Raw genomic sequence first — 23,984 nt, forward strand, 5'->3', positions numbered from 1 at the left:
ACATATTGATCGGTTTCTACAGTCTTTATCATCACACTGCCATACAGGGAACTCGGGGGGGCCCCCTGGTGGGTCCCTTTTGGGCATTCGGCACATACCCACTGTCTGATCGTAACGTTTACAAGACCCACCACAATTCGTCCCTGAATCTGGGATTTCCATCCTCCTGTACATGTAATCCACACCCTGTCTGCCTAATCCCACCCTCCCCTGTAGAGGAACCATCAACAAAAATTTTGATTGCAGGCTCCTTCCCTTGTACACCCCCCAATGATTTTGACACAAAAGGTCCCTTTGAGGGCCTTTGCTGTCAAAATTTGACACTCATGGGGTTCGCCCTGGTAGATTAAATTGTCCGCCAGGCATGTAGTAGTTCTTATTTAGGAGATCATATAAAGGGGCTGCCTTTAAGGCAAATCTAGCAGTAAGGTCCCTGCGATACCCAACAAGGCCCAAAAATGATCTCAGAGCCTTACTATCTTATGGTAGGGGGAGTTTGAGGATTGTCTGTACTCGCATCTGCTCTTTCTCATGCTTTCCCTGTGTTATTACTATTCCCAAATAGGAAACCTTTTCCTTCATTATCTGTGCCTTTTTTGGGTTAACTTTCACTCCGACCTTCCAAAGGAGTTCCTCCAGTAGCTCTAAATGCTCTTCCTTCCTCTCCGTTTGGAGTAATAAGTCATCCACATATTGGATCCAACATTCTGATTGGGAGAAAGGACTTAATTTCTGTGCCATCCACTGGTGGAATATTGACAGACTATTATGAAATCCCTGGGGGAGACACGTCCAGGTGTATTGTTGTCCCTGGAACATAAATGCAAATTTATATTGACACTCTTGTGCCAGTGGTATGGACCAGAACCCATTGCTAATATCCAATACAGTCAACCACCTAGACTGTTTTGTTTTTTATTTTCTAAAACTTTGATTGTCCTCTTAAATATCAGATAAATTTCCCTTTGAGTGCTTTAAATAAACACTCATATCAACTAAATAGTGTTTATTGATTCCAATTTCTTATGCCCAGACCTGGTGGTATTATTTTTTCACATTAAACATAGAAGTGCTTGCAACTATCTTTCCTTCTCAAGCACTTTGTCTCATTGATAAAGATGCTGTAACATTTGATGTCTGCAATTAAGTTCTTAAATTGTTAAAGCTGCTGGATCTCTTGCTGTGGCATCAGTTCTCATGTGGCCTTGGAACCTACCGTCACCTGCTTAAAAAAAACCCAGAAAGAATCCATTGTGGCTCTGCCCCTGAGCCCAATGGGTTAATTTATCCAATTATATCTGACAATTTAGAAATTTAAGATTTAATAATGTCCAATATACATAAATGTTACTCTTAGCCATGCAAAAATTGTGTGGTGAAGTAAATAGAAAAATAGCTGCAGCAGGGTTAATTTCTTTGCTTGTCTCCAAGGGGGCGGAGCAAAACATTCTCAGCTGCGTCACTTTACATAACTCTTTTTTCTAATCGAAAAGAACTACACTCCATTTTAAACTTTTTTTCAATCCTTTTGGTATCCTTAGGGTTTGAAAACAACAAAATTATTAGTAACATTATGAACTTCAAAGGAAAGCATCTCCATCAGGAAAGACAGCATTTTAGATTAAACTGCAATTATTACCAAACTTTTAGCATCTTTTGTAAGAGGTTTCTAATGCCAGGATTTTTTTTTATAACAAAGATGATTCTAAATTCCAATTCACTGCAATAAATATTTAAAAATCAAAACTGCCAATGTTATATGAACGAGTCTTATGTCCAGAACTGAAGACTCCTCCAAAGTTTAGTTTAGTTTAGAGATACAGCACTGAAACAGGCCCTTCGGCCCACCGAGTCTGTGCCGACCATCAACCACCCATTTTATACTTCTTTTGGGCCTCCTTATCTCGAGAGACAATGGATACGCGCCTGGAGGTGGTCAGTGGTTTGTGAAGCAGCGCCTGGAGTGGCTATAAAGGCCAATTCTGGAGTGACAGGCTCTTCCATAGGTGCTGCAGAGAAATTTGTTTGTTGGGGCTGTTGCACAGTTGGCTCTCCCCTTGCGCCTCTGTCTTTTTTCCTGCCAACTACTTATACTAATCCTACACTAATCCCATATTCCTACCACATCCCCACCTGTCCCTATATTTCCCTACCACCTACCTATACTAGGGGCAATTTATAATGGCCAATTAACCTATCAACCTGCAAGTCTTTTGGCATGTGGGAGGAAACCGGAGCACCCGGAGGAAACCCACGCAGACACAGGGAGAACTTGCAAACTCCACACAGGCAGTACCCAGAATTGAACCCGGGTCGCTGGAGCTGTGAGGCTGCGGTGCTAACCACTGCGCCATTTGTGGCCACAAATTAAATTTCCAGTTTTTCAACTTAACAGGTCAATTAACCTTAATAGTATAACCTTAACTCAGACTTATTAACTTATAATACTTATTAACTACACACTGAACAGAATAGCACGTGCTTTTTTTAAAACATAGGCAACATCATTGTTCTTGTTCTTTCTTCAGGCGCCTTTTCAAATGACTGTAATAAAACCAAAAACTAAAGAAAAAGTTATTTAACATTCTTAAAACAAAATATTTAGCACCAGCTTCTTAAACAAACTTTAAACAGACAGAATCTTTCCCATATCTCCTTTGTTTACCCTTCTCTCCCTTAAACCAATATCCAATTCCTGTAATTTGCTACTTAAAACAGTCAGTAAAACATGTCTTTAAATTTAAACTCCAAAAAAAAAACTGGAGCAGATTTTAAACTGGAACTCCAGTTAAAGTAATGTTTTAAACTTCAGATTGGATTTCTGCCAAACATCTTCAGACCTTCAAGGCTGAAGCTTATCTCTTACAAAATTGTTCATTGCCTTTTCACAGTTGCAAAACCAACTTTTAAAATAAACCAACTTTAAATAAATAAAAATAAAACTTCAATTTAAATATAATTCAATTTTATATCCCATTACTGCACAATCTTAAATTGAAATGAATACACTCAACAATCATTTTCACACTCATTCAATTCCAAACAATTTAGAAAATTGATTCCTGTAATGGGCTATGAATTCAAGATACCAAAATCTCTGTCAAATTCCCTGTCCCGATGTCAAGGAACACACTGGTTCAATTAATTCACAACCAAAATAGGGTCCCACAAAATATACACGTGTAAATATAGAAAAAGTAACAGACTCATTCTTTCAACATCAAGGCCAGACAACAAAGAGTTAACGACGGTTAGTTCCACAGAACACAGGCTGCAAATTCCAAGGACATTCATGGAAGCTTCTAACATTCACATATTCAAATCAAAATACACAGTAACTTGTTTTTACTCACTTGAAATTTCACTAAAACATGTCACTCTGCTATAAACTTTGTCATGGAGCCCTCTGGCCTTATCTGCCCAATTAAAATCGTCATTGTCATCATCCTCCCTATCCACAAAAGTACATATTATGCCCCTCTGTGCTGAGAGTTGAGACTGTAGTTTACTTGTCTCCTCCTGACATTTGGTATGATCCGCTGACTGGTACACCCGCTCCTTCTGGAGTTTGAAAGTCAGAGCATTTCTGTTCCGCTCGTGAGCTGTTCCTTTGCCTTGTCCGCTTCCCTCTCAGCCTTACTGCGACTGTACTCAGCCTTTTCAGTTTGAGACTGGAATTGACTTAAATGCACTACCTGTGCTGAACTGTTTCAGCCTTCAAGGCCCTATCATGCCCTTCATTCTTTTCTTTTTCTAACTTTTGCAACTCCTGCTTCAATCTTTCAACTTCACTCTGCACCACCTGTGCTGCACTAATTGAATCTGCCTTCAGGGTCCTATCAGGTGCTCGTTTGGCTTGGTAGGTACGCGCATCCTCCCAATGCTGTACCCCAACGGACCCCTGGCCTGTGTACTGTTTAACGGCAAACTCTATCCACGAGGGCCACTTGCCCTTCAAATATTTCTGGAGCTCCAACTCCCACTCTGGCCTGGCCAGGGCCATAATTACTCAAAGGTTCACCAATCCGATCAGTCAGACTTGTAACTCTGTTTATAAATTAGTTCGAATTCAGCGAGGCTATTCAAAATAACTTGAACTAGCATTATAACCAAGTCCCTGTACGGGCACCAATTATGTTGTGCCTAACATGCACTTACTCTTAAAGAATCTGTGGAATCCGATTGGTGAAAGGTATATCGATATTTTATTCACACACTAAATCATCAAAGTACAAGCTCTCACTACTTGTACAGTATACAACCCGTCAAGACACAAGGTGATCAGTCTCAGACTTGCGGCTGCTCTTCTGTTCTGAGCCCCTGGCTCAGGGTATCTTCTGGAGTGTTCTTCCCCGGGGTTCTAGTACCTTCCTCAGTTTCAGTCTGGGGTTAAATCTTGTTTCCAAGACCCTCCCCTCTTACTTACTCATAGGGGTCTGGTATAATGACAATGATAATTCCTTATTTGGCTCAGTGAGAACCTGTTCAACATTTTACAGTTTCCCATTGTCTATTATGAGTCTAATCATATTTGGTGTCCATGACGACTCCTTTATCTGCTATGTGCAAGGACAGTGTCTGGGATCATTAATATGTCTTTTCTACACTGTCTACAATTCCTTGGCCATCTGTGTGCTGTGGCCCCTTTCTACCCAGCCCCCTATGCTTTAAACACACTGTTCATTGTTGTGTGACTATCTCCGTTGTTTCAACTAAGTCCTTATGTGTTTTTACTGGGTCTACAGTACACCATGTTCCAGGTCATTAATATATATCAGGAAGAGCAAAGGTTGTGGAGGGAAAAGGTTGTTCAAATATAAACCATCAGCAAATCGGCACATCCCAAAGAGCTCTGCAAGTGCAGTCACTGTTGTAAGGAAGTGCGGCAGCCAATTTTCACACAGCAAGCTTCCACAAAAAGCAATAAAATAAATGACTAGATAATCTATTTGAGATATTGTCCAGGACACCAGATCTCCTCTGTCAGGTCATTGACCTGAAAGGTTAATTGTTTCTCTCTTTTCATAGATGCTGCCTGACCTGCTGAATGTTTCCAGCATTTTTTGTTGATATACCAAAAGCCCCTCTGCTCTTCTTCCAAAGAAGCATTGGAATCTTTCAGGTCTAACTAAGAGGGCAGACCTCTGTTTAATGTTTCATCCTAAAGAAGGCATCTCTAACAATGCAGCACTCGGTATTACATTGGCAGTGTCAGACTAGATTGTGTGCTCAAGACTTTGGACTGAGTTTAGAATCCACAACTTTGAAGTTCAAAGAAAGACAGACACAGAGATAATATATGTGTGGGGGATGGGGACAGAGACATCGACACAGAATGTGTATGGGAAGGAGATGGAGGGAGAGACAGAAACAGGGATGATGCACATGTTGGGGAGTGAAAAATGAAAGAGGTACAATGTGTGGGCACTTACAGCATTTGAGAAAGTGAGAAAATTTAGAGAACAAGACAGAAATAGAGAGTGAGGGAGAGGTGAAAGAATGTGTGAGAAAAAAAGCATAATGAATTCAACCTATAAAAATAGTTTGCAGGATGACTTACCACTGTGATGTGATATAGTGGAAGGCGGCACTGTATGATGTGGGAGAAGTGGCTGGGTTGACAGATCTCGGTCCACGAGATTCTCAACTTATATTTGACCACCTGTGCTCTGGTCACCGATCAGCTGACCAGGGGACTCAGTGTTGGTATCTATCTGCCTGGGAACAGATTTATCACAGGTCACAGATAACTATATCTGTTTCAATATTTAGATTGAGATTTTTGCTAACCTAGTCCAGCAGGTAACATCAGGTATTTCTGAACAGTTCTGCTTCAAACAGAAATCACTGTCTGACCACAGGTCCCTACAGTCGAAGAGCTCTATTAAATATTGCAAGGGGATTTCCAACAACTATCACAGGAAGTATTAAGTGTGAAACAGAGGTGGGAACTTACCAATTGGTTTAACTGTGGTAGGATGCTAAGTTCCAGGCAATGAGATAGAATGGGTGAGAAAGAATGTGGCAGGAAATGATACATTTATAATATTACACAATCCTCCATAAGCAGCCTCCTCCCACCACTTGACTCTTCGTCCACTATATCAAAATGATGCATTCAACTTTTGAAACTATATTTTAACCAAAAAATAGATTGCAGGAAAATAATTGACAAGTGTCTCCTCTTCATGCCTACAGCTGCTCTGTCAGTTGGGTTATGTGTAAATATAAATGCTGCTCATTCTCCTTATATTACTGGATGATCAAGGCCAATAGGCTTCATCTCACTTTGTGTGAAGAATGGTTTCTTGAAATCATTCCTCCATTGGAGCCTTTGTTGTTTTCTATTACCAGCGAACCTCTTTGTTGCATTTCTCTGCACTGATTCCAGATCTCAGTAACCTGCACTTCACAAGGACGTCAAGGTGTGGTCGAAACAGCTGACTCTTCAGAAACTTCCTCTGACATAAAGGCCTGAACTTTCCTTATGAAAAACACTCATTTCTGGGTGGTGGTCTGGCAAGTGAAGTGGGCCAGGACCCCTCAACCAAAACTCTGCACCAGAATTGGTCACTTCCATTTCTGCTATGATTTCCCTTCTGTGACCCCCCTCAGCTGCTGGCGGTGCACCCCCTTTAACGAAACTGCAGTTTCTGAGCCGTCAAGGCTACTTTGTAAGCCTTCCATCTATGGAAGCAGTACCAGTTGCCAGTACAGTAGTAACAGCTTTTACATCCTCCTCCTAATGTGTGCTGGCAAATGGATTGACCTCCACTTTCACCAGGGTCTTCCTCACTTCACGCCCTACCTCCCTCACTGCATTCTAGATATGGGTCCTGGATTCCTCCAATTGTCCCATTATCAGCACCAGAAGCGAAGAGAGTGTCTGCCAGTGAGATCAATGCTCCTGGATCATTCGTCTCTAACAGCCTAGTGTCCCCGAGATCACGGACTTGGAATCCTCAGCCGAGGCCTCTTGCAAATGTCACCTCTGGGGAGACATATCTCCTCAAACTGCATCCATCTCCTAACCATCCCCAGCCCTACCCTGCAATCCACCCAGTAATATCTGCACAGTGTCAGCAATACTGCTTCCCTGATTAGGTGTATCTGAGCTGTTGCTTGAGTGAACAAGATGTCAGAGCAGAATGGATGGTTCAGGTGCAGCAAGGGTCCTTCTCGAGGCTTCTTTCTCTAACCATTCAGTACCTTTGAGAGATGAGAAGAACAACCAACAGACTTGTGCATCATAAGGTTGTGCTGCTTGTCAGTATCACAGTGTTTCTCTGCACCTCATTGAGAGAGCTGACTGTTGCCATTGTAAAGGCTTTACTGTGCTTCCCAGCAGAACGTGCCCAGCTGGAGGTGGATGATAATGTTTGAAGCGTTGATGTCCTATCAGAATAAATAACTAACATTTTTATTGCATCTTATTCACAGGACATTCCAAAGTGCTTCACATCCAATGAATTATTTGAAAGTAGTCACTGTTGTTATGTAGGCAAACATGGCAGTCAATTTGTACACAGCAAGATCCATTGTTATTTGTTTCTCTAAATGATTTTGAATCCAGCCAGAAAACATTTTGAATTAGTGGGTGAGGCTTTCCTGGCTCTTTTCTGTAAATGCTTTGCTTGCCCAGGTATGTCCTGTCCACAGAAAGCAGAATCAATCCAATCCAGCCAATTACCACCCCATCAGTCTACTCTCAATCATCAGCAAAGTGATGGAAGGTGTTGTTGACAGTGCTATCAGGCAGCACTTGCTCAGCAACAACCTGCTCACTGAAACTCAGTTTGGGTTCCGCCAGGGTCACTCGGCTCTAGACCTCTATACAGCCTTAGGCCAAACAGGGACAAATTCCAGAGGTGAGGTGAGAGTGACTGCCATTGACAACAAGGCAGCACATTACCGAGCATGGCATCAGGGAGCCCTAGCAAACTTGAAGTCAATGGGAATCAGGGGGAAAACTCTCCACTGGTTGCAGTTGTACCTAGTACAAAGGAAGATGGTTGTGGTTGTTGGAGTCCAAACATCTCATCCCTAGGACATTGCTGCAGGAGTTCTTCAGGGTAGTGTCCTAGGTGCAACCATCTTCAGCTGCTTCATCAATGATCTTCCCTCCATCATAAGGTCAAAAGTGGGGATATTCTCTGATGATTGCTGTTCAGCGACATTTGCGACTCCTCAGATACTGAAGCAGTTGTGGGTCCAAATGCAATAAGACCTGGACAACATTCGGGCTTGGTCTGATAAGGGGCAAGTAACATTCGCGCCACATAAGTGGCGGGCAATGACCATCTCGAACAAGAGAGAATCTAACCATCTCCCCTTGACATTCAACAGCATTACCATCACTGAATTCCCCCATCAACAACGCCCTGGGAGTTATCATTGACCAGAAACTGAACTGGACTAGCCATATAAATACTGTGGCTACAAGAACAGGTCAGAGGCTGGGAATTCTGCAGCAAGTAACTCACCTCCTGACTCCCCAGTGCTTGTCCACCATCTACAAGGCACAAGTCAGGAGTGAGAACAAAAACTCTCCACTTGTCTGGGTGGATACAGCTCTAACTACACTCAAAAAGTTCAACACCAACCAGGATAAAGCAGTCTGCTTGACTGGGACCCCATCCACCACCATAAACATGCACTGTAGCAACTCACTAAGGTTTCTTCAACAGCACCTTCAAAACCCATGACCTCTACCACCTAAAAGGTAGCAGACGCATGGGAACACCACCATCTACAAGTTCCCCTCCAAGTCACACATCATTCTGATCTGGACCTATATCACTGTTCCTTCACTGTCACTATCAAAAAACTTGAACTCTTAACAGCACTGTGGGTGAACTTTCGCAACATGGAGTGCAGCGGTTGAAAAAGGCAGCTCACCACCACCTTCTCAAGGGCAATTAGAGATGGGCAACAAATGCTGGCCTTGCCAGTGACACTCACATCCCATGAAATAAAAACTTCATTAAAAACAGATTAACTCTGTGCTAAATTGTGGGATCTTGCTGTGTGCAATTTGGCTGCGATGTTGTCTATATTCTAGGAGTGACTACACTTCAAAATTAATTGGCTGTGAATTGTTTCAGGGAGTCTGGAAGATGTGAAACATGCTATATAAATAACACTTTTCTCTTACTCATTTGTGCAAAACCTCCTGCTCCTTTCCACGTCACTAACACAGGCATTAGCTAATCTATTCTCGCTTTCAGATGCTGACAGACCTGCTGGGCAGTTCCTGCTTTCATTTCATATTTGAACCTCAGCATAAGTATGGAACAGTATCTAGTTGAGTGACACACATTTAATGAAGTTACTTTTATTTAAGCCAATATGAGATAATCAGTCCTAATGATACCCTATGGCCTCACAATACGTGATAGAAAATAGTGATCCAGCGCCATCTGGTGTACAGTTTGACATCTGCAGCAAGATAGCAGCACCCTGCCAGTGGAAAATTGCCAAAACTGAGTTGATTCCCCAAATGTTAATTCACTGATCCATATTTATGCCGGGCAATTTCATCAACAGTAAAACACGACTAGTCATATATCTTCATTCGGATTTGAATATCCCACTTATACTGGAGACAGGCTGACTGCAGTGATGACGATTTAGTCAGTAAATAAATCCAAATCATATAGCACAGAGCATTAGGCCCAACATGTCTGTGGCAGCTCTTTGAAAGAGTTATCCAATTAGTCCCACTTCCCCACAGCTCCAACAGGTGGAAGGTGGATGTTGGCAGGAATGGGCTTTGATTCCTTTCCTAGTTATCGATTCTGTCTGCACCTTCCATGGAGCGAATCATAGCTCATCCCAATGCTGCTCTTACCTGATTTCTAACCATAAGGGTTTTCCAGAAGGGGTCATTGCCCAGAGACGAGGAAGCAGGACTCCTGGTTCCTTTTTTCTTTCCCTCATCAGGAGCAGTTTTTCTTCTGCAAACCTAACTGGTGCCACTTTAAAGATTAATGAGTTATAAACAGGTCAGGTATTACATTGGCATAATAAAAGCAAAATACTGCGGATGCTGGAAATCTGAAATAAAAACAAGAAATGCTGGAACCACTCAGCAGGTCTGGCAGCATCTGTGGAAAGAGAAGCAGAGTTAATGTTTTGGGTCAGTGACCCTTCTTCGGAACTGACAAATATTAGAAAAGTCACAGATTATAAGCAAGTGAGGTGGGGGTGGGGCAAGAGATAACAAAGGAGGTCTAGATTGGACCAGGCCACATAGTTGACCAAAAGGTCACGGAGCAAAGGCAAACAATATGTTAATGGCGTGTCTTATCCGACGCATTAACAAAAAACTTTTTTTCTTCCTTTCAGGTGTTAATGAACGCAAGCTCCAGCAGCTGATGGGGACTAATGCCCCTCCAGATCCTCCCTCCGCTTCACTTCCCTCTGACCCCACCCCTTCTGATCTGACCCCTTGCCGTGTATTCACTATACCCTCTGACCTCACCCTCTCTGATGCTGAGCGTTCTGTACTCAGCAAAGGTCTCAGTTTTATCCCCTTACGCCCCCACCTCATTGAATTTCGCGCTTGGCATGACGTTGAGCTCTTCTTCCGTCGCCTCCGGGCTCACTTCTTTGACCAGGAGTCCTCCCCCCGACCAGTAGATCCATTCACCCGCCTCCAGCATTCTCCCTCTACCTGGACCCCTCCCCCTGGCCTCTTACCTGCTCTTGATCTCTTCATTGAAAACTGTCGGCGAGACATTGGTCGTCTCAATTTCTCTGCCCCCCTCACACTCTAACCTGTCCCCCTCTGAACTTGAGGCACTCCGTTCTCTCAGGTCTAACCCCGACATGGTCATCAAACCTGTAGACAAGGGTGGTGCTGTTGTCGTATGGCGTACCGACCTCTACCTTGCAGAAGCTCAATGCCAACTCACGGACACTTCTTCCTACCTCCCTCTGGACCATGACCCCACCACCGAACATCAAGCCACCGTCCAAAGGACTGTCACTGACCTCATCTCCTCTGGAGATCTTCCCTCTACAGCTTCCAACCTCATAGTCCCACAACCCCGGAGAGCCGCTTCTACCTCCTTCCCAAAATCCACAAACGGGACTGTCCCGGCAGACCCATTGTGTCAGCCTGCTCCTGCCCCACTGAACTTATTTCTTCCTATCTAGACTCTATCTTTTCTCCGCTGGTCCAGTCTCTTCCCACCTACATCCGTGATTCTTCTGACTCCCTACGTCATTTTGACAATTTCCAGTTTCCTGGTCCCAACCGCCTCCTCTTCACTATGGACATCCAATCGCTCTACACCTCCATCCCCCACCAGGATGGTTTGAGGGCTCTCTGCTTCTTCCTGGAACAGAGGCCCAACCAGTCCCCATCCACCACCACCCTCCTCCGCCTGGCTGAACTTGTTCTCACATTGAACAACTTCCCCTTCAACTCCATGCACTTCCTTCAAGTAAAAGGTGTCGCTATGGGTACCCGCATGGGTCCTAGTTATGCCTGTCTTTTTGTGGGATATGTCGAACATTCTTTGTTCCAGTCCTACTCAGGCCCCCTCCCCCAACTCTTTTTCCGGTACATTGATGACTGTATCGGTGCCATTTCCTGCTCCCGCCCCGAACTGGAAAACTTTACCAACTTTGCTTCCAATTTCCACCCTTCTCTCACCTTTACATGGTCCATCTCTGACACTTCCCTTCCCTGACTTCTCTGTCTCCATCTCTGGGGATAGGTTGTCTACTAATATCCATTATAAGCCCACCGACTCCCACAGCTACCTCGACTACACTTCCTCACACCCTACCTCCTTTAAGGACTCCATTCCATTCTCCCAGTTTCTCCGTCTCCGACGCATCTGCTCTGATGATGCTACCTTCCATGACGGTGCTTGATATGACCTCCTTTTTCCTCAACCGAGGATTTCTCCCCACTGTGGTTGACAGGGCCCTCAACCGTGTCCGCACCTCTACCCTCACCCCTTTCCCCTCCCTCCCAGAACCGTGACAGGGTTCCCCTTGTCAACACTTTTCACCCCACCAGCCTCCATACCCAAAGGATCATCCTCCGCCATTTCCGCCACCTCCAGCGTGATGCCACTACCAGTCGCATCTTCCCCTCCCTTCCCCTGTCAGCATTCCGAAGGGATCGTTCCCTCTGCGACACCCTGGTCCACTCCTCTGTTACCCCCACTACTTCGTCCCCGTCCCAGGGCACCTTCCCCTGCAATCGCAAGAGGTGTAATACCTGCCCATTTACCTCCTCTCTCCTCACTATCCCAGGCCCCAAACACTCCTTTCAGGTGAAGCAGCGATTTACTTGTACTTCTTTCAATGTAGTATACTGTATTCGCTGCTCACAGTGTGGTCTCCTCTACATTGGGGAGGCCAAGTCCAGACTGGGTGACCGCTTTGCGGAACATCTCCGCTCAGTCCGCAAGCAGGACCCTGAGCTTCCGGTTGCTTGCCATTTCAACACTCCCCCCTGCTCTCATGTTCACATCTCTGTCCTGGGATTGCTGCAGTGTTCCAGTGAACATCAACGCAAGCTCGAGGAACAGCATCTCATCTACCGATTAGGCACACTACAGCCTGCTGGACTGAACATTGAGTTCAATAATTTCAGAGCATGACAGCCCCCCATTTTACTTTGATTTTTAGTTACTTTTTCTTGCTTTTTTTTTAAAACATTCTTTTTTTACATTTTTTACAATCTTTTTTTTGCAGTTATTTCATTTCATCTTAGTTTGTTCAGTTTGCTTACCCACTGTTTTTTTTCAGGTTTGCACTTGCTGCTGTTCAATATTCAGTGTATTTACACCTTATCTGTACTAATGCTTTGTCTTTCAACACACCATTAACATATTGTTTGCCTTTGCTCCGTGACCTTTTGGTCAGCTATGCGGCCTGGTCCAATCTAGACCTCCTTTGTTATCTCTTGCCCCACCCCCACCTCACTTGCTTATAACCTGTGACTTTTCTAATATGTGTCAGTTCCGATGAAGGGTCACTGACCCGAAACGTTAACTCTGCTTCTCTTGCCACAGATGCTGCCAGACCTGCTGAGTGATTCCAGCATTTCTTGTTTATATTTCAGGTATTACATTGGTACTGGCCTCGTCTACCACAATGGGCTGCACATTTGGAGAGGATGTAGGAGATTTACGAGGGATGAGGGAACTTCAGTTATGTGGAGAGACCAGAGAAGCTGGAATTGTTCTCCTCAGAGTAGAGAAGGTTGAGGGGATCTTTAATGGAGGTGCTCAAAATTATGAGGCATTTTGATCAAGTAAATAAGGAGAAACTGTTTGCAATGGGCAGAGGGAAGATGAGGACATTTTTATGTTATGATCTGGAATGCACTGCCTGATTGGGCGGTGGAAGCAGATTCAATAGTAATTTTCAAGAGGGAACTGAAAAAATACTTCACAACCCTGCCCACGATCTCATCCACTCACCCGACCATCTCTCATTACAGCTGCTTCTGGTTTCCAGGGTGCCACAAGGATGGACCTGTCAGGCAATCAATGGCAGGAGTTTGATGGAGGTGGGGGGGGGGGGTGGTGGAACTGATGGAGGTAGGAGGTCATTGTCATAGAGTCATAGATACAGCACTGAAACAGGCCCTTCGGCCCACTGAGTCTGTGCTGACTAACAACCACTAATCCTACATTAATCCCATATTCCCTACCACATCCCCATCATTCTCCTACCACCTACCTACACTAGGGGCAATTTACAATGGTCAATTTACCTATCAACCTGCAAGTCTTTGGCTGTGGGAGGAAACCGGAGCAACTGGCGGAAACCCACACGGTCACAGGGAGAACTTCCAAACTCCGCACAGACAGTACCCAGAATTGAACCCGGAGCTAACCACTGTGCCGCCCAAAAGGTCATGTGATGAAACCTCCAGAAATCTGTCCACATCTCTTCCCTCTAACCCACATTACAGTGGGTGGGGTGAGGTAAGAGAAGAGATCTATAACTTCAGCCTGAAACTATAACCAAGTGATTCAGCTATGCCAGGAAATTAACAATGACTGCATCAAAATCCTCATGGTATTTGTACAGTTTTATTTTCTTTTCCATTTATCTCCTGAAGGTGTCAGCTCAAGCTGGGAGTGATCCCTCTGGTACATTGCCCCGGCAGCCTAGACAGTGAATACCAACACAATCTTCAATTAGCCTGATCCTGATGGCCACCCACTGTCCAGTAGCAGTCAGTGGGTAGCAATCGGAGTTGGAATTCCACTCCCCGCCCCTCCCCCACTGGGGTGCTGAGGCTAATGGTAGACCCCATTGCCACTGCAATGTGAAATCAAATAACTCAGCCTAGAAAATCAAACCTGTGACCTGTTGGGCTGTCCAGCACAGGATTACAACATACACAGCATTTATTTACTGATGCAGTTGCTTATACTGTTCAGTTCATTTTTACTGTTTTCTTTGTTAATTACCATTTTTGGATGTACCTTTGTCCCTCGCCTTAAGCACAAATTCAGTGTCAGGAAATGAAAGTTTCTCATTTTGTGCACACAGTGTCGATATGAAATACTCTCAGGGTAGGTAACAGAGCAGCTTAAATGCAGAGTAAAGCTCCCAGTGCTGGCCCCAACTGAAATAAAAACAAGAAATGCTGGAAATACTCAGCAGGTCTGGCAGCATCTGTGGAGAGAGAAGCCCCAAATGAAGCCCCAACTGCACTGGTGTAATAAGTTTCACACTAGAGCCACCCTTGTGGCCTCTCTCAGTAAATGTATCAGCTCAGTGCCAACTCATGCTGAGTTAGGGGCAGTTTCATGCTGTTGACCCCTGCCCAAGGTCAGTTGGCTGGAGGGTCCTTTCATCCCAGTAGTCTGGGCTAGATGTGAATTCAAGTCCCAGAAGTAGCAGACCAGGGTCTACCCTGCTGGCCTATCAGCAGAATTTGTAAGGATGATATAGAGAGATGTTATTCAGCATAAAGGTCGATCCGAATGGCACCATACAGCATCTGAATCATATTCCAACATGACTGATACCAGCAACAGTACAGTATAGCAATTTAAAAAACAGGTGCAACTAAAGTGCCTGGGATCTGTAACTTGAACTGATGTACAATGTACAGATTTCCTTACTGCTAGCAGTCAGTACTTGAGGGATTTGCTCCAATACATTAACAGCACAGGAGCTTCTAGCAGGTCTTAGACTGGGAGTTAATACAAAAGAAAAGCAAAGGAATTCAGTTTGGGCATCAAGGCATCTCGCACATATGAAAGTAAATGCGATTCTGGCATGCAAGCATGGCACAGTCTGAATGTCAAGCCTTCTTATTCACACGCAGTTCAGAGACTTGTGATCCCAAGCTGTCCACCAGCATGGGACTCTTTCTAACTTATGACAGCCTGGGACAGTCCACTGCTCAAATTTCTTCACCTCGGTTGCTGAGAGGTGTCCTGGGACCAGAAGGACAGCAAGGCAGGTTACAACCATGGAGAGGAGGTGTGAGTTGTATTGTGACCAGCTCAATTCGTATCCCTGCCATCACTTCCAGATTAACAGTGTCCAATCTGTACTTCCCCCTTTAAACTGTTCAAACTTCATTTGCTGCAGTTTGTTTGCACCAGCAAGTTAACATGGCCAGTTCCACCTTGCAGACTGTCAGAGCCTTCCCCTCACTCACCAACTCTTTGCTCTTCAAACCATCAGTTATTTAGTTTATACAGTGCTGTAGTTGGGTTATTTCTGCAAGGTTCAGTTTACTGGCTGCCGACAGACTCTTGGCTCTCAGGTCCTCCAGCTCGTCCTTGACTGCTTGCCATTTCTTCACCATCCTCCTCATCTCCTCCTGCTTCACCTTCAGCTGCTTCCGTAGCTTCTCGTTCTTCTCCAGAGCAGAAAACAGCCGCTTCTTCATCATGCCCAGGTTGGTGGCAGCGTAGGTATGGTCAGCACTGCCCTCGGAGGCAGAAGCCTTCTCTGGAATCGCCTGCAGTGGGTGCTCCTCTCCTCCACTTGGCGTGGCCACAAACACCTAAGGGAACAGAAATACGCAGTGACTCAAAAGAGATTGAGTTAACGTAATAAACGCGTATCACAGGGGCAGACATGTGCGACCACGTGCTCTCCCCTTCATGGTTCAGGTGGTATCAACATTGTGTCATTAATCCAGGAGCACCCAAGCCTTTGCTCTCCTGGGCTCCTTAGGGATCATGGAACTTGAGGGTCACAAATAAAGTTTACATCAGTGTCCCTGTTAATTTGCATAAACAGTCTCCATCACTTTAAACAGGACCCATGTTTAAAACTGGCAGTCACTTTCAAAGTTGCCACTTGTAGCGTTTAAATGCTCCGTTTATTTCGGGGAGAAACAGTTGTGCTCACTCACTAGTTTGAACCTCAAGGCGCACTTAAATGCAAGAACAAACACAGGTTAGTAAATATGCAAATAACACCTTGTGCTGAAAGGTTACAGATCTGCAGCAGTCACTGTTTCTCTCTCCACAAATGCTACCAGACCTGCTGAGGATTTCCACCATTCACAGTATTGTGCTTTTAGTTTCCAATTCCTCGTTAATGTTCAATTATCTTTTGAGTACCTAAGGCCTTCTAATCCCCTCTAAGCAGGGTGGGTGTTACAGTTTATACTAAGCACTGACTGCAGTTTAAAGAAAGCTGCAGGTCAGAGTGGAGTTAGAAACAACAGTGCTTTTTCCAGCCTTGGGACCTACATTTAAATCCAGCCCACTGACATGGAATGGAAGGTCTCTCTCTAGCTGTTGAAAGTGAAATTAGTTTGATAACCTTAAAATTATCTCTCAAGTGGAAGGAATTCAAAGAACAACCTCACATTTGACACAATGCCCACTTTAATTCAGAAAGCTCACTCAGTGGATTGCTGAGGATATTTTAGGACATGTTACAATGACATGAATCGCATAAATGCATTTAAAGGGAAGCTAGATAAGGAGAAAATATTAGAAGAACATGCTGATTGAGTGAGATGAAGAGGGGTTGGAGGAGACTCTTGTTAGTATTTATGCTCCACATGTACCAGTTGGGCTGAATGGCCTGTTGCCATAGAGCTACAGAAAAGTTACAGCACAGAAGGAGGCCATTCAGCCCATCATGTCTGTGCAGTAAATTCTATGTAACTGCAGGAAAAGGACACTACAAAAAACAAACTTTCTTGTTGTACACTACAGCACTGTTATAACGTGACCCAATTATACCAGCCACCAGGTATCATGGGACAATTGCGTTCGTACAAACATGCCCGCTTCAAGTAGTGGCAGGTAGAACACGGTTTAACAACCACTGAGGCGACGGTTTAAAAACAGCCCACAATATTCAAACAGTCAAACTAACGAGAGAAAATTCGAAGTGTAAATAGAATGAAACTGCCTGGGCTTGTGATTGCAGCGGTGTCTGCCACGAGGAGGAATGATAGCAACCCTCAGATTCTCCCTCCCTCCCCCATGTGGCCTTTGCTTGGAATCTCCCTAAAGTGGCACAGCTGGGATAACCAGCTCACCACATGGAGAACCCCGAGCAGGAACCTAGGCCTTCCAAGATGTGGCACCCATGAGTTAAAACAAGAAAAGGAAGGCCTGAATTTTGATAGCGCCTTTCACATCACGATGTCCCAAAGCACTTTACAGCCAACGGTATACTTTAGAAGTGTAGTTACTGCTGTTATGCAGGAAACACAGCAGCCAATTTGTGCACAACAAGGGCCCACAAACAGCACTGAGATAATAACTAGATTATTTGTTTTTAGTGATGATGGCAGATGAGGAGAAATTTCTTCACCCACAGAAAGTGGTGACCCTGTGGAATTCACTACCACAGGAAGCAGTTGAGGCCAAAACATTGTATGTTTTCAAGGAGTTAGATATAGCTCTGGGGTCTAAAGGGTATGGGACAAAAGCGGGAACAGGTTACGGAGTTGGATGATCAGCCATGATCATAATGAATGGCAGAGCAGGCTCAAAGGGCCGAATGGCCTACTCCTGCTCCTATTTTCTATGTTTCTATTGGCCAGGATAGCAGTGAAAATTCCTGGCTCTTGTTCAAAATATATCCACCTGAAAATGCACCTCATCAGAGAGTCAGCTCCTCAGACAGTACAGCGTTCCCCCAGTACTGTATTGGAGTGCCAGCCTGGATTATAAAGTCTTTGGAGTGGGACTTAAACCTTCTGGCTCAGAGGTGTGAGAGTGTGCCACCTCGAGCCAAATCAGAGTATTAAGTTTCCTCACTGGGCGAGTATTTGATTCCCCCAAGTGTTGAAACACTCTGGTTTGAAATGCTCCAACTCAGCCAAATACCTACTGTCTCAACCTTTTCCTCAGTTACTTCAGGCTTTGTCACATCTGTGGTCATTTTCAATTTTTTCCTTGCCCGATGTCTCTGCTGGGATAACAAACAGGATCAAACATTGGACCATAGCTTTACAACAAGGGAGAAAGAGACAAAATACTTTTATGAGATTGTGAATAAAGATATGATTGACTCAGGTACCAATTCCACAGGGGCTGTCAATCTTCGAACACCTTGCAAAAGCACCCATTCTTCACTGGAGAGTCTCAAAAGTGGGTTTAGGCATACTATTCAACTGTGGCAGCATCATAGCCCAGTTAAGCCAGAATCTGTCCTCATGCAATACATTTACAAAGCTCACTGAAGAGCGATCAGGAGTGGGAGCCCAGAAAGATGCAACCATTACATGGCACACTGATATTCAAATAGCAAAACTTCTCATTTCCAGTTGTCAGCAATAGGATCAAGCAGTGCATGCCACACAGCCAATGTTCAGTGAAGCTCCCCTCTGTTTGGTTCCCAACCTCAGAACTGCACCCACTCTGCAAACCAGCCGTCCAACAGACTTGCAATGGGCTTCCTGAGAACTGGGTTGAGTCGCACAACCTCATTTCCATCAGGTCCCTTGCAGCCAGCAGAAGCTCTCACTCCAACAGTCTAGATTATAACCCAGGTCCCAAGGTGAAAGGCTAGTGTCTACTCCCCTGCGTCACCCAGTCCCTCCACACTTTGTTACTTCAACAACTTGAATTCATACAAAGTCTGTGATTGTCTAAAACATCCCAAGGCACTTCACAGGAGCATTTCAATCACTTACCCAGATGGGTGCAGCTCCAACAACACAAGAAGCTCAACCCCACCTTCATATTCATTCCCTCCAGCACCGGCACACAGTGGCAGCAGTGTGTACCATCTATAAAAAAACACACTGCAGTAACTCACCAAGGCTCCTTCGACAGCATGCATGGGAACACCACCACCTGCAAGTTCCCCTCCAAGCCACACACCATCCTGACTTGGAATTGTATCTTAGTTCCTTCACTGTCGCTGGGTCAAAATCCTGGAACACTCTTCCTAACAGCACTGAGTGTACCTACACCCCAAGGACAGCATCAGTTCAAGAAGGGAGCTCAACAGCACCTTCTCAAGGGCAATTAAGGATGGGCAATAAATGGACGACACCCACATCCCCCGAACAAATAATTTTAAAAATCTGTCACCAAGTCACATAATGAGTTATCAGAACAGATGACGAGGCATTTTTAAGGAGCACATTAAAGGAGAGAGAGGTGGAGAGGCAGACAAGTTTAGAAAGTGAATTCCACAACTTAGGGTCTGGGCAGCTGAAGGCACGGTTGCCAATGGTGGAGTGATTAAAATCGGTACTGCTTGAGGCGCCAGAATTACATTCATACTGTACCTTCATAGTACCTGAGTAGCGGAAGATTGTGGGTACAGCATTATGCTTCAGATTTTTTCGGTTCCCCCAAGTGTTGAAACAGTCTGTTTTGAAATGCTCCGAACAAATGACAGTGTGTTGGTTGGGTTTGAACTCTGCTCTTCCGACATTGTTCATCCACTGTATTAGTAGGTCTGGCTTGCTGAAGGGAAATCTGAGCAACGGGGAAAGAGCATCAAAGAAAAGAAACAGACCACCCATTAAATAGCAAGTTTCACCCTCCTCCCACCATGAACTGGACCCCAAGTTATCCCCGTCCCTTACCAACCATCAATCCACACTTATCCATGTCCCTAATACCATCACACTCCTGTGAAGCACCTTGGGACATTTTGCCATGTTAAAGTTGCAACTTGTTGTTGCTTAGTCTCACAGCTGTTAACGTTATACAGTTACTGCATTAAATATAATTTTTTACAATTTCCTGGGAAGTCTTTCTCATAATAATTATTTATGCAACTCGCCACCAACTCTCAGTGTCTACAATTATTATTCTGGACCCATGGCCGAGTCATCTGTGGAGAGTTAGCTCCTAGTTCCTGATGTTGGTAGTTATGTTACTTTTACAAATTAATTAAATAAGTGGCTGTTAACTGTCAATACATATATTAATTAATATTCTACAATCCAGGCTGACTGACCTGTGGAAGGTGGGCTCCTTGTCACTGATGTGTTACACAGTATTTTTATCTATTAATGGATTACCTAAATGGCTGTTCACTTTCAGTACCTTTACTAATGATGCTGGCCCCTACCAGTTACCTGTGACAGGTGAGCTATTTGTCCCTGATGTGTTGGCAGTTATACAGTAATTTTACTCATCAATTCATAGAATCATACAGCACAGGAGACAGCCCATCGTGGCCCTGCCAGCACTCTGAAAGAATTATCCAATTCGTCCTACTCCCCTGTTCTTTCCCTATAGCCCTGCAAATTTGTCCTCACCGCATATATATATATCCAATTCCATTTTCAAAGTTACAACTGAATCTGCTTCCAAACCCCTTTTCAGGCAGTATTTAAATAAATGATTAATTATATAAAACAGCTGTTCACTCTGAATATATACAACTATTGATTAATATTCAGGACCTCTGGATGATTTACCTGGGACCGATGAGCTACATATTCCAGACGTGCTGGTAGTTATAACAGCACTTTTACACACATTAATTAATTATGTAAAACGACTTCAATATATAAATATACTTTGATTAAGATTCTCGGTCCCTGCCTGGTTTACCTGTGACAGGTGAGTTACTTATCACTGATGTGCTGTTGGTAGCAATAACTGTATTGAAACACATTAATTATTGATATAAAATGACTATTGACTGTGTGTGTGTGTTGATATCTGGGTCCCTGGCTGATTTACCTGTGGAAGGTGAGCTCCTTGTTCTTGCTGCTGTACCTGTTGGTACAGTTATAGGCAGCACACGACTTGGGCATGACCCAGCCCCACTTTTGCCCCCCACAATAATGGCGGCCTAGCGGCAACACCCGGCCCGCCGCGACCCCTCACAACAAAATGGCGCCTGTGCTCGGCGGCACTTTCAACACCTCAATCTACCCGAAAATATCGATCAGGAAAGCAAATCAGGCCCGTGCCCCTCGCCCGCTTAATTTACGAAGGAATATTTAATGATATATTAAAAACATCTCGGAGGCGCGAGCCGTTTACCGCAAACCCTGCTGGGATTTTTTCGGAGGGGGGAGGGGGAAGGAATCTGCTCCATGACGTTTCGTGCGGGAGGAGGGCGGAGCCACGGCCTGGGTGATGACGTCACAAGGAGTGCAGCAGGTGCGAGATTGGTTTCATTGAGTGGTGTTGGGAAAGAGTTTGATGGGCAAAGTATTTTTTTCTTGGAAGTTTTTTCCCCCTGTTTATTAATTTCTGTCACCAGCCTTCATTTCCATTCCTCTCACCACCATGGCTGGGTTTCTCTATCAATATAGTATACACTATTTGCTGCTTACTGTGCAGTCTAGAGGAATACATTGGGGAGACCAAACACAGGTTGGGTGAATGCTTTTCCGAACACCTCTATTCAGTCTGCAAGGTGTGACCACGCTTCTGGTCACTTGCCATTTTAATTCTCTGTCTCACTTCTACTCTGACCCTTGTGTTCTCGGCCCCCTACACTGTTCCAGGTAAGCTCAACGGAAGCACAAGGAACAGCACCTCATTTTTCGATTAAGCACTTTACAACCTTCCAGACTTAACGTTGAGTTCCACACTCTCTGATCATAACCACTGCTAACTTTTTTCAGTTCTGACAAAACGTCATTCTGTTCTCTACCGGTGCTGCCTGACCTAAGTATTTCCAGCATTTTCTGTTTTTATATTGGGTTTTTCTACTGCTTCCTTAGTCCCACTTCTACCTTCCACAAACTGCAACTCATTGAGAATGCCAGAGCCCATCTGTTTACCTGAACTTCCATCACCCCAGTCTGTCACTGCCTCCCCCTGCGCCAATAGTTTAAATTTCAAGATCTTTATCCTCATCTTTAAATATCTCCATGGATTTAACCCACCCTTCCTCCTTCAACCTTATATCCCTAATTGACACCACCTACAGAACTAGTTCTACTTGACTCCTACGCCCTTTGCTCTTTCAGCTGCTCAGTGACGCTCAGTTTGGGTTCCGCCAGGGCCATTCAGCTCCTGACCTCATCACAGCCTTGGTTCAAACATGGACAAAAGAGCTGAACTCAAGAGGTGAGGTGAGAGTGACTGCCCTTGACATCAAGGCAGCATTTCACCGAGTATGGCATCAAGGAGCCCTAGCAAAACTGAGGTCAATGGGAATCAGGGGGAAAATCCTCCGCTGGCTGGAGTCATACCTAGCACAAAGGAAGATGGTTGTGGTTGTTGGAGGTCAATCATCTGAGCTCCAGGACATCACTGCAGGAGTTCCTCAGGGTAGTGTCCTCGGCCCAACCATCTTCAGCTGCTTCATCAATGACCTTCCTTCAATCAAAGGGTCAGAAGTGGGGATGTTCGCTGATGATTGCACAATGTTCACCATTCGTGACTCCTCAGATACTGAAGCAGTCCGTGTAGAAATGCAGCAAGACCTGGACAATATCCAGGCTAGGGCTGATAAATGGCAAGTAACATTCGCGCCACACAAGTGCCAGGCAATGACCATCTCCAACAAGAGAGAATCTAACCATCTCCCCTTGACATTCAATGGCATTACGATCGCTGAATCCCCCACTATCAACATCCTAGGGGCTACCATTGACCAGAAACTGAACTGGAGTAGCCATATAAATACCGTGGCTACAAGAGCAGGTCAGAGGCTAGGAATCCTGCGGCGAGTATCACACCTCCTGACTCCCCAAAGTCTGTCCACCATCTACAAGGCACAAGTCAGGAGTGTGATGGAATAATCTCCACTTGCCTGGATGGGTGCGGCTCCAACAACACTCAAGAAGCTCGACACCATCCAGGACAAAGCAGCCCGCTTAATTGGCACCCCATCTACAAGTATTCACTCCCTCCACCACTGACGCACAGTGGCAGCAGTGTGTACCATCTACAAGATGCACAGCAGCAATGCACCAAGACTCCTTAGACAGCACCTTCCAAACCCGTGACCTCTACCAACTAGAAGGACAAGGGCAGCAAATACATGGGAACACCACCACCTGCAAGTTCCCCTCCAAGTCACACACCATCCTGACTTAGAACTATATCGCCATTCCTTCACTGTCACTGGGTTAAAATCCTGGAACTCCCTTCCTAACAGCACTGTGGGTATACCTACCCCAAATGGACTGCAGCGGTTCAAGAAGGCAGCTCACCACCACCTTCACAAGGGCAATTAGGGATGGGCAATAAATGCTGGCCTGGCCAGTGACGCCCACATCCCATGAATAAATAAAAAAAAACATATCTCCACCCTCTGGAACTGTTGTCCCTTCCTGCTGCCAAAAGAAGAAATTTGCATTTAAATAGCACATTTCATGTCTTCAGGACATCCCAAAGTGCCAATGAATTTCTTTTTGATGTTTATTTATTTATTTAGAGATACAGCACTGAAACAGGCCCTTCGGCCCACTGAGTCTGTGCCGACCATCAACCACCCATTTATACTATTCCTACACTAATTCCATATTCCTACCACATCCCCACCTGTCCCTATATTACCCTACCACCTACCTGTACTAGGGGCAATTTATAATGGTCAATTTACCTATCAACCTGAAAGTCTTTGGCATGTGG

At 44.7% G+C, this 23,984-nt stretch overlaps 1 protein-coding gene across 3 annotated transcripts; it reads right to left on the reverse strand.

Moving 5' to 3' along the window:
* Nucleotides 1–12,081: 12,081 nt before the first annotated feature.
* Nucleotides 12,082–21,455, reverse strand: thap3 (THAP domain containing, apoptosis associated protein 3). Of its 3 annotated transcripts, none has more exons than XM_068017191.1 (4): nt 21,129–21,455; nt 19,715–19,907; nt 18,307–18,384; nt 12,084–16,006 (listed from the first exon to the last, which is right to left on the reverse strand). In XM_068017191.1, the coding sequence occupies exons 1-4, from the start codon at nt 21,200–21,202 to the stop codon at nt 15,686–15,688; spliced, it is 666 nt and encodes a 221-aa protein (XP_067873292.1). In that variant the 5' UTR covers nt 21,203–21,455; the 3' UTR covers nt 12,084–15,685. The 3 variants fall into 3 exon arrangements, with proteins under 3 accessions (XP_067873293.1, XP_067873292.1, XP_067873291.1); XM_068017190.1 differs by having other exon boundaries at nt 18,307–18,387; XM_068017192.1 differs by lacking the exon at nt 18,307–18,384 and having other exon boundaries at nt 12,082–16,006.
* Nucleotides 21,456–23,984: the final 2,529 nt, after the last annotated feature.

Source organism: Heterodontus francisci, chromosome 37 (assembly GCF_036365525.1).
Source record: "Heterodontus francisci isolate sHetFra1 chromosome 37, sHetFra1.hap1, whole genome shotgun sequence".
NCBI classification, from domain to species: domain Eukaryota; kingdom Metazoa; phylum Chordata; class Chondrichthyes; order Heterodontiformes; family Heterodontidae; genus Heterodontus; species Heterodontus francisci.

What these genes read in the sequence shown, in the direction of transcription:
- thap3 (XM_068017190.1), bottom strand. Translation starts at nt 21,202, where the DNA reads ATGCCCAAGTCGTGTGCTGCCTATAACTGTACCAACAGGTACAGCAGC. An exon ending in AAGGAGCTCACCTTCCACAG is followed by an intron (nt 19,908 to 21,128) that starts GTAAATCAGCCA and finishes CCCGTTGCTCAG; the next exon opens with ATTTCCCTTCAGCAAGCCAG. An exon ending in GCTACTCAGGTACTATGAAG is followed by an intron (nt 18,388 to 19,714) that starts GTACAGTATGAA and finishes TTGTTATCCCAG; the next exon opens with CAGAGACATCGGGCAAGGAA.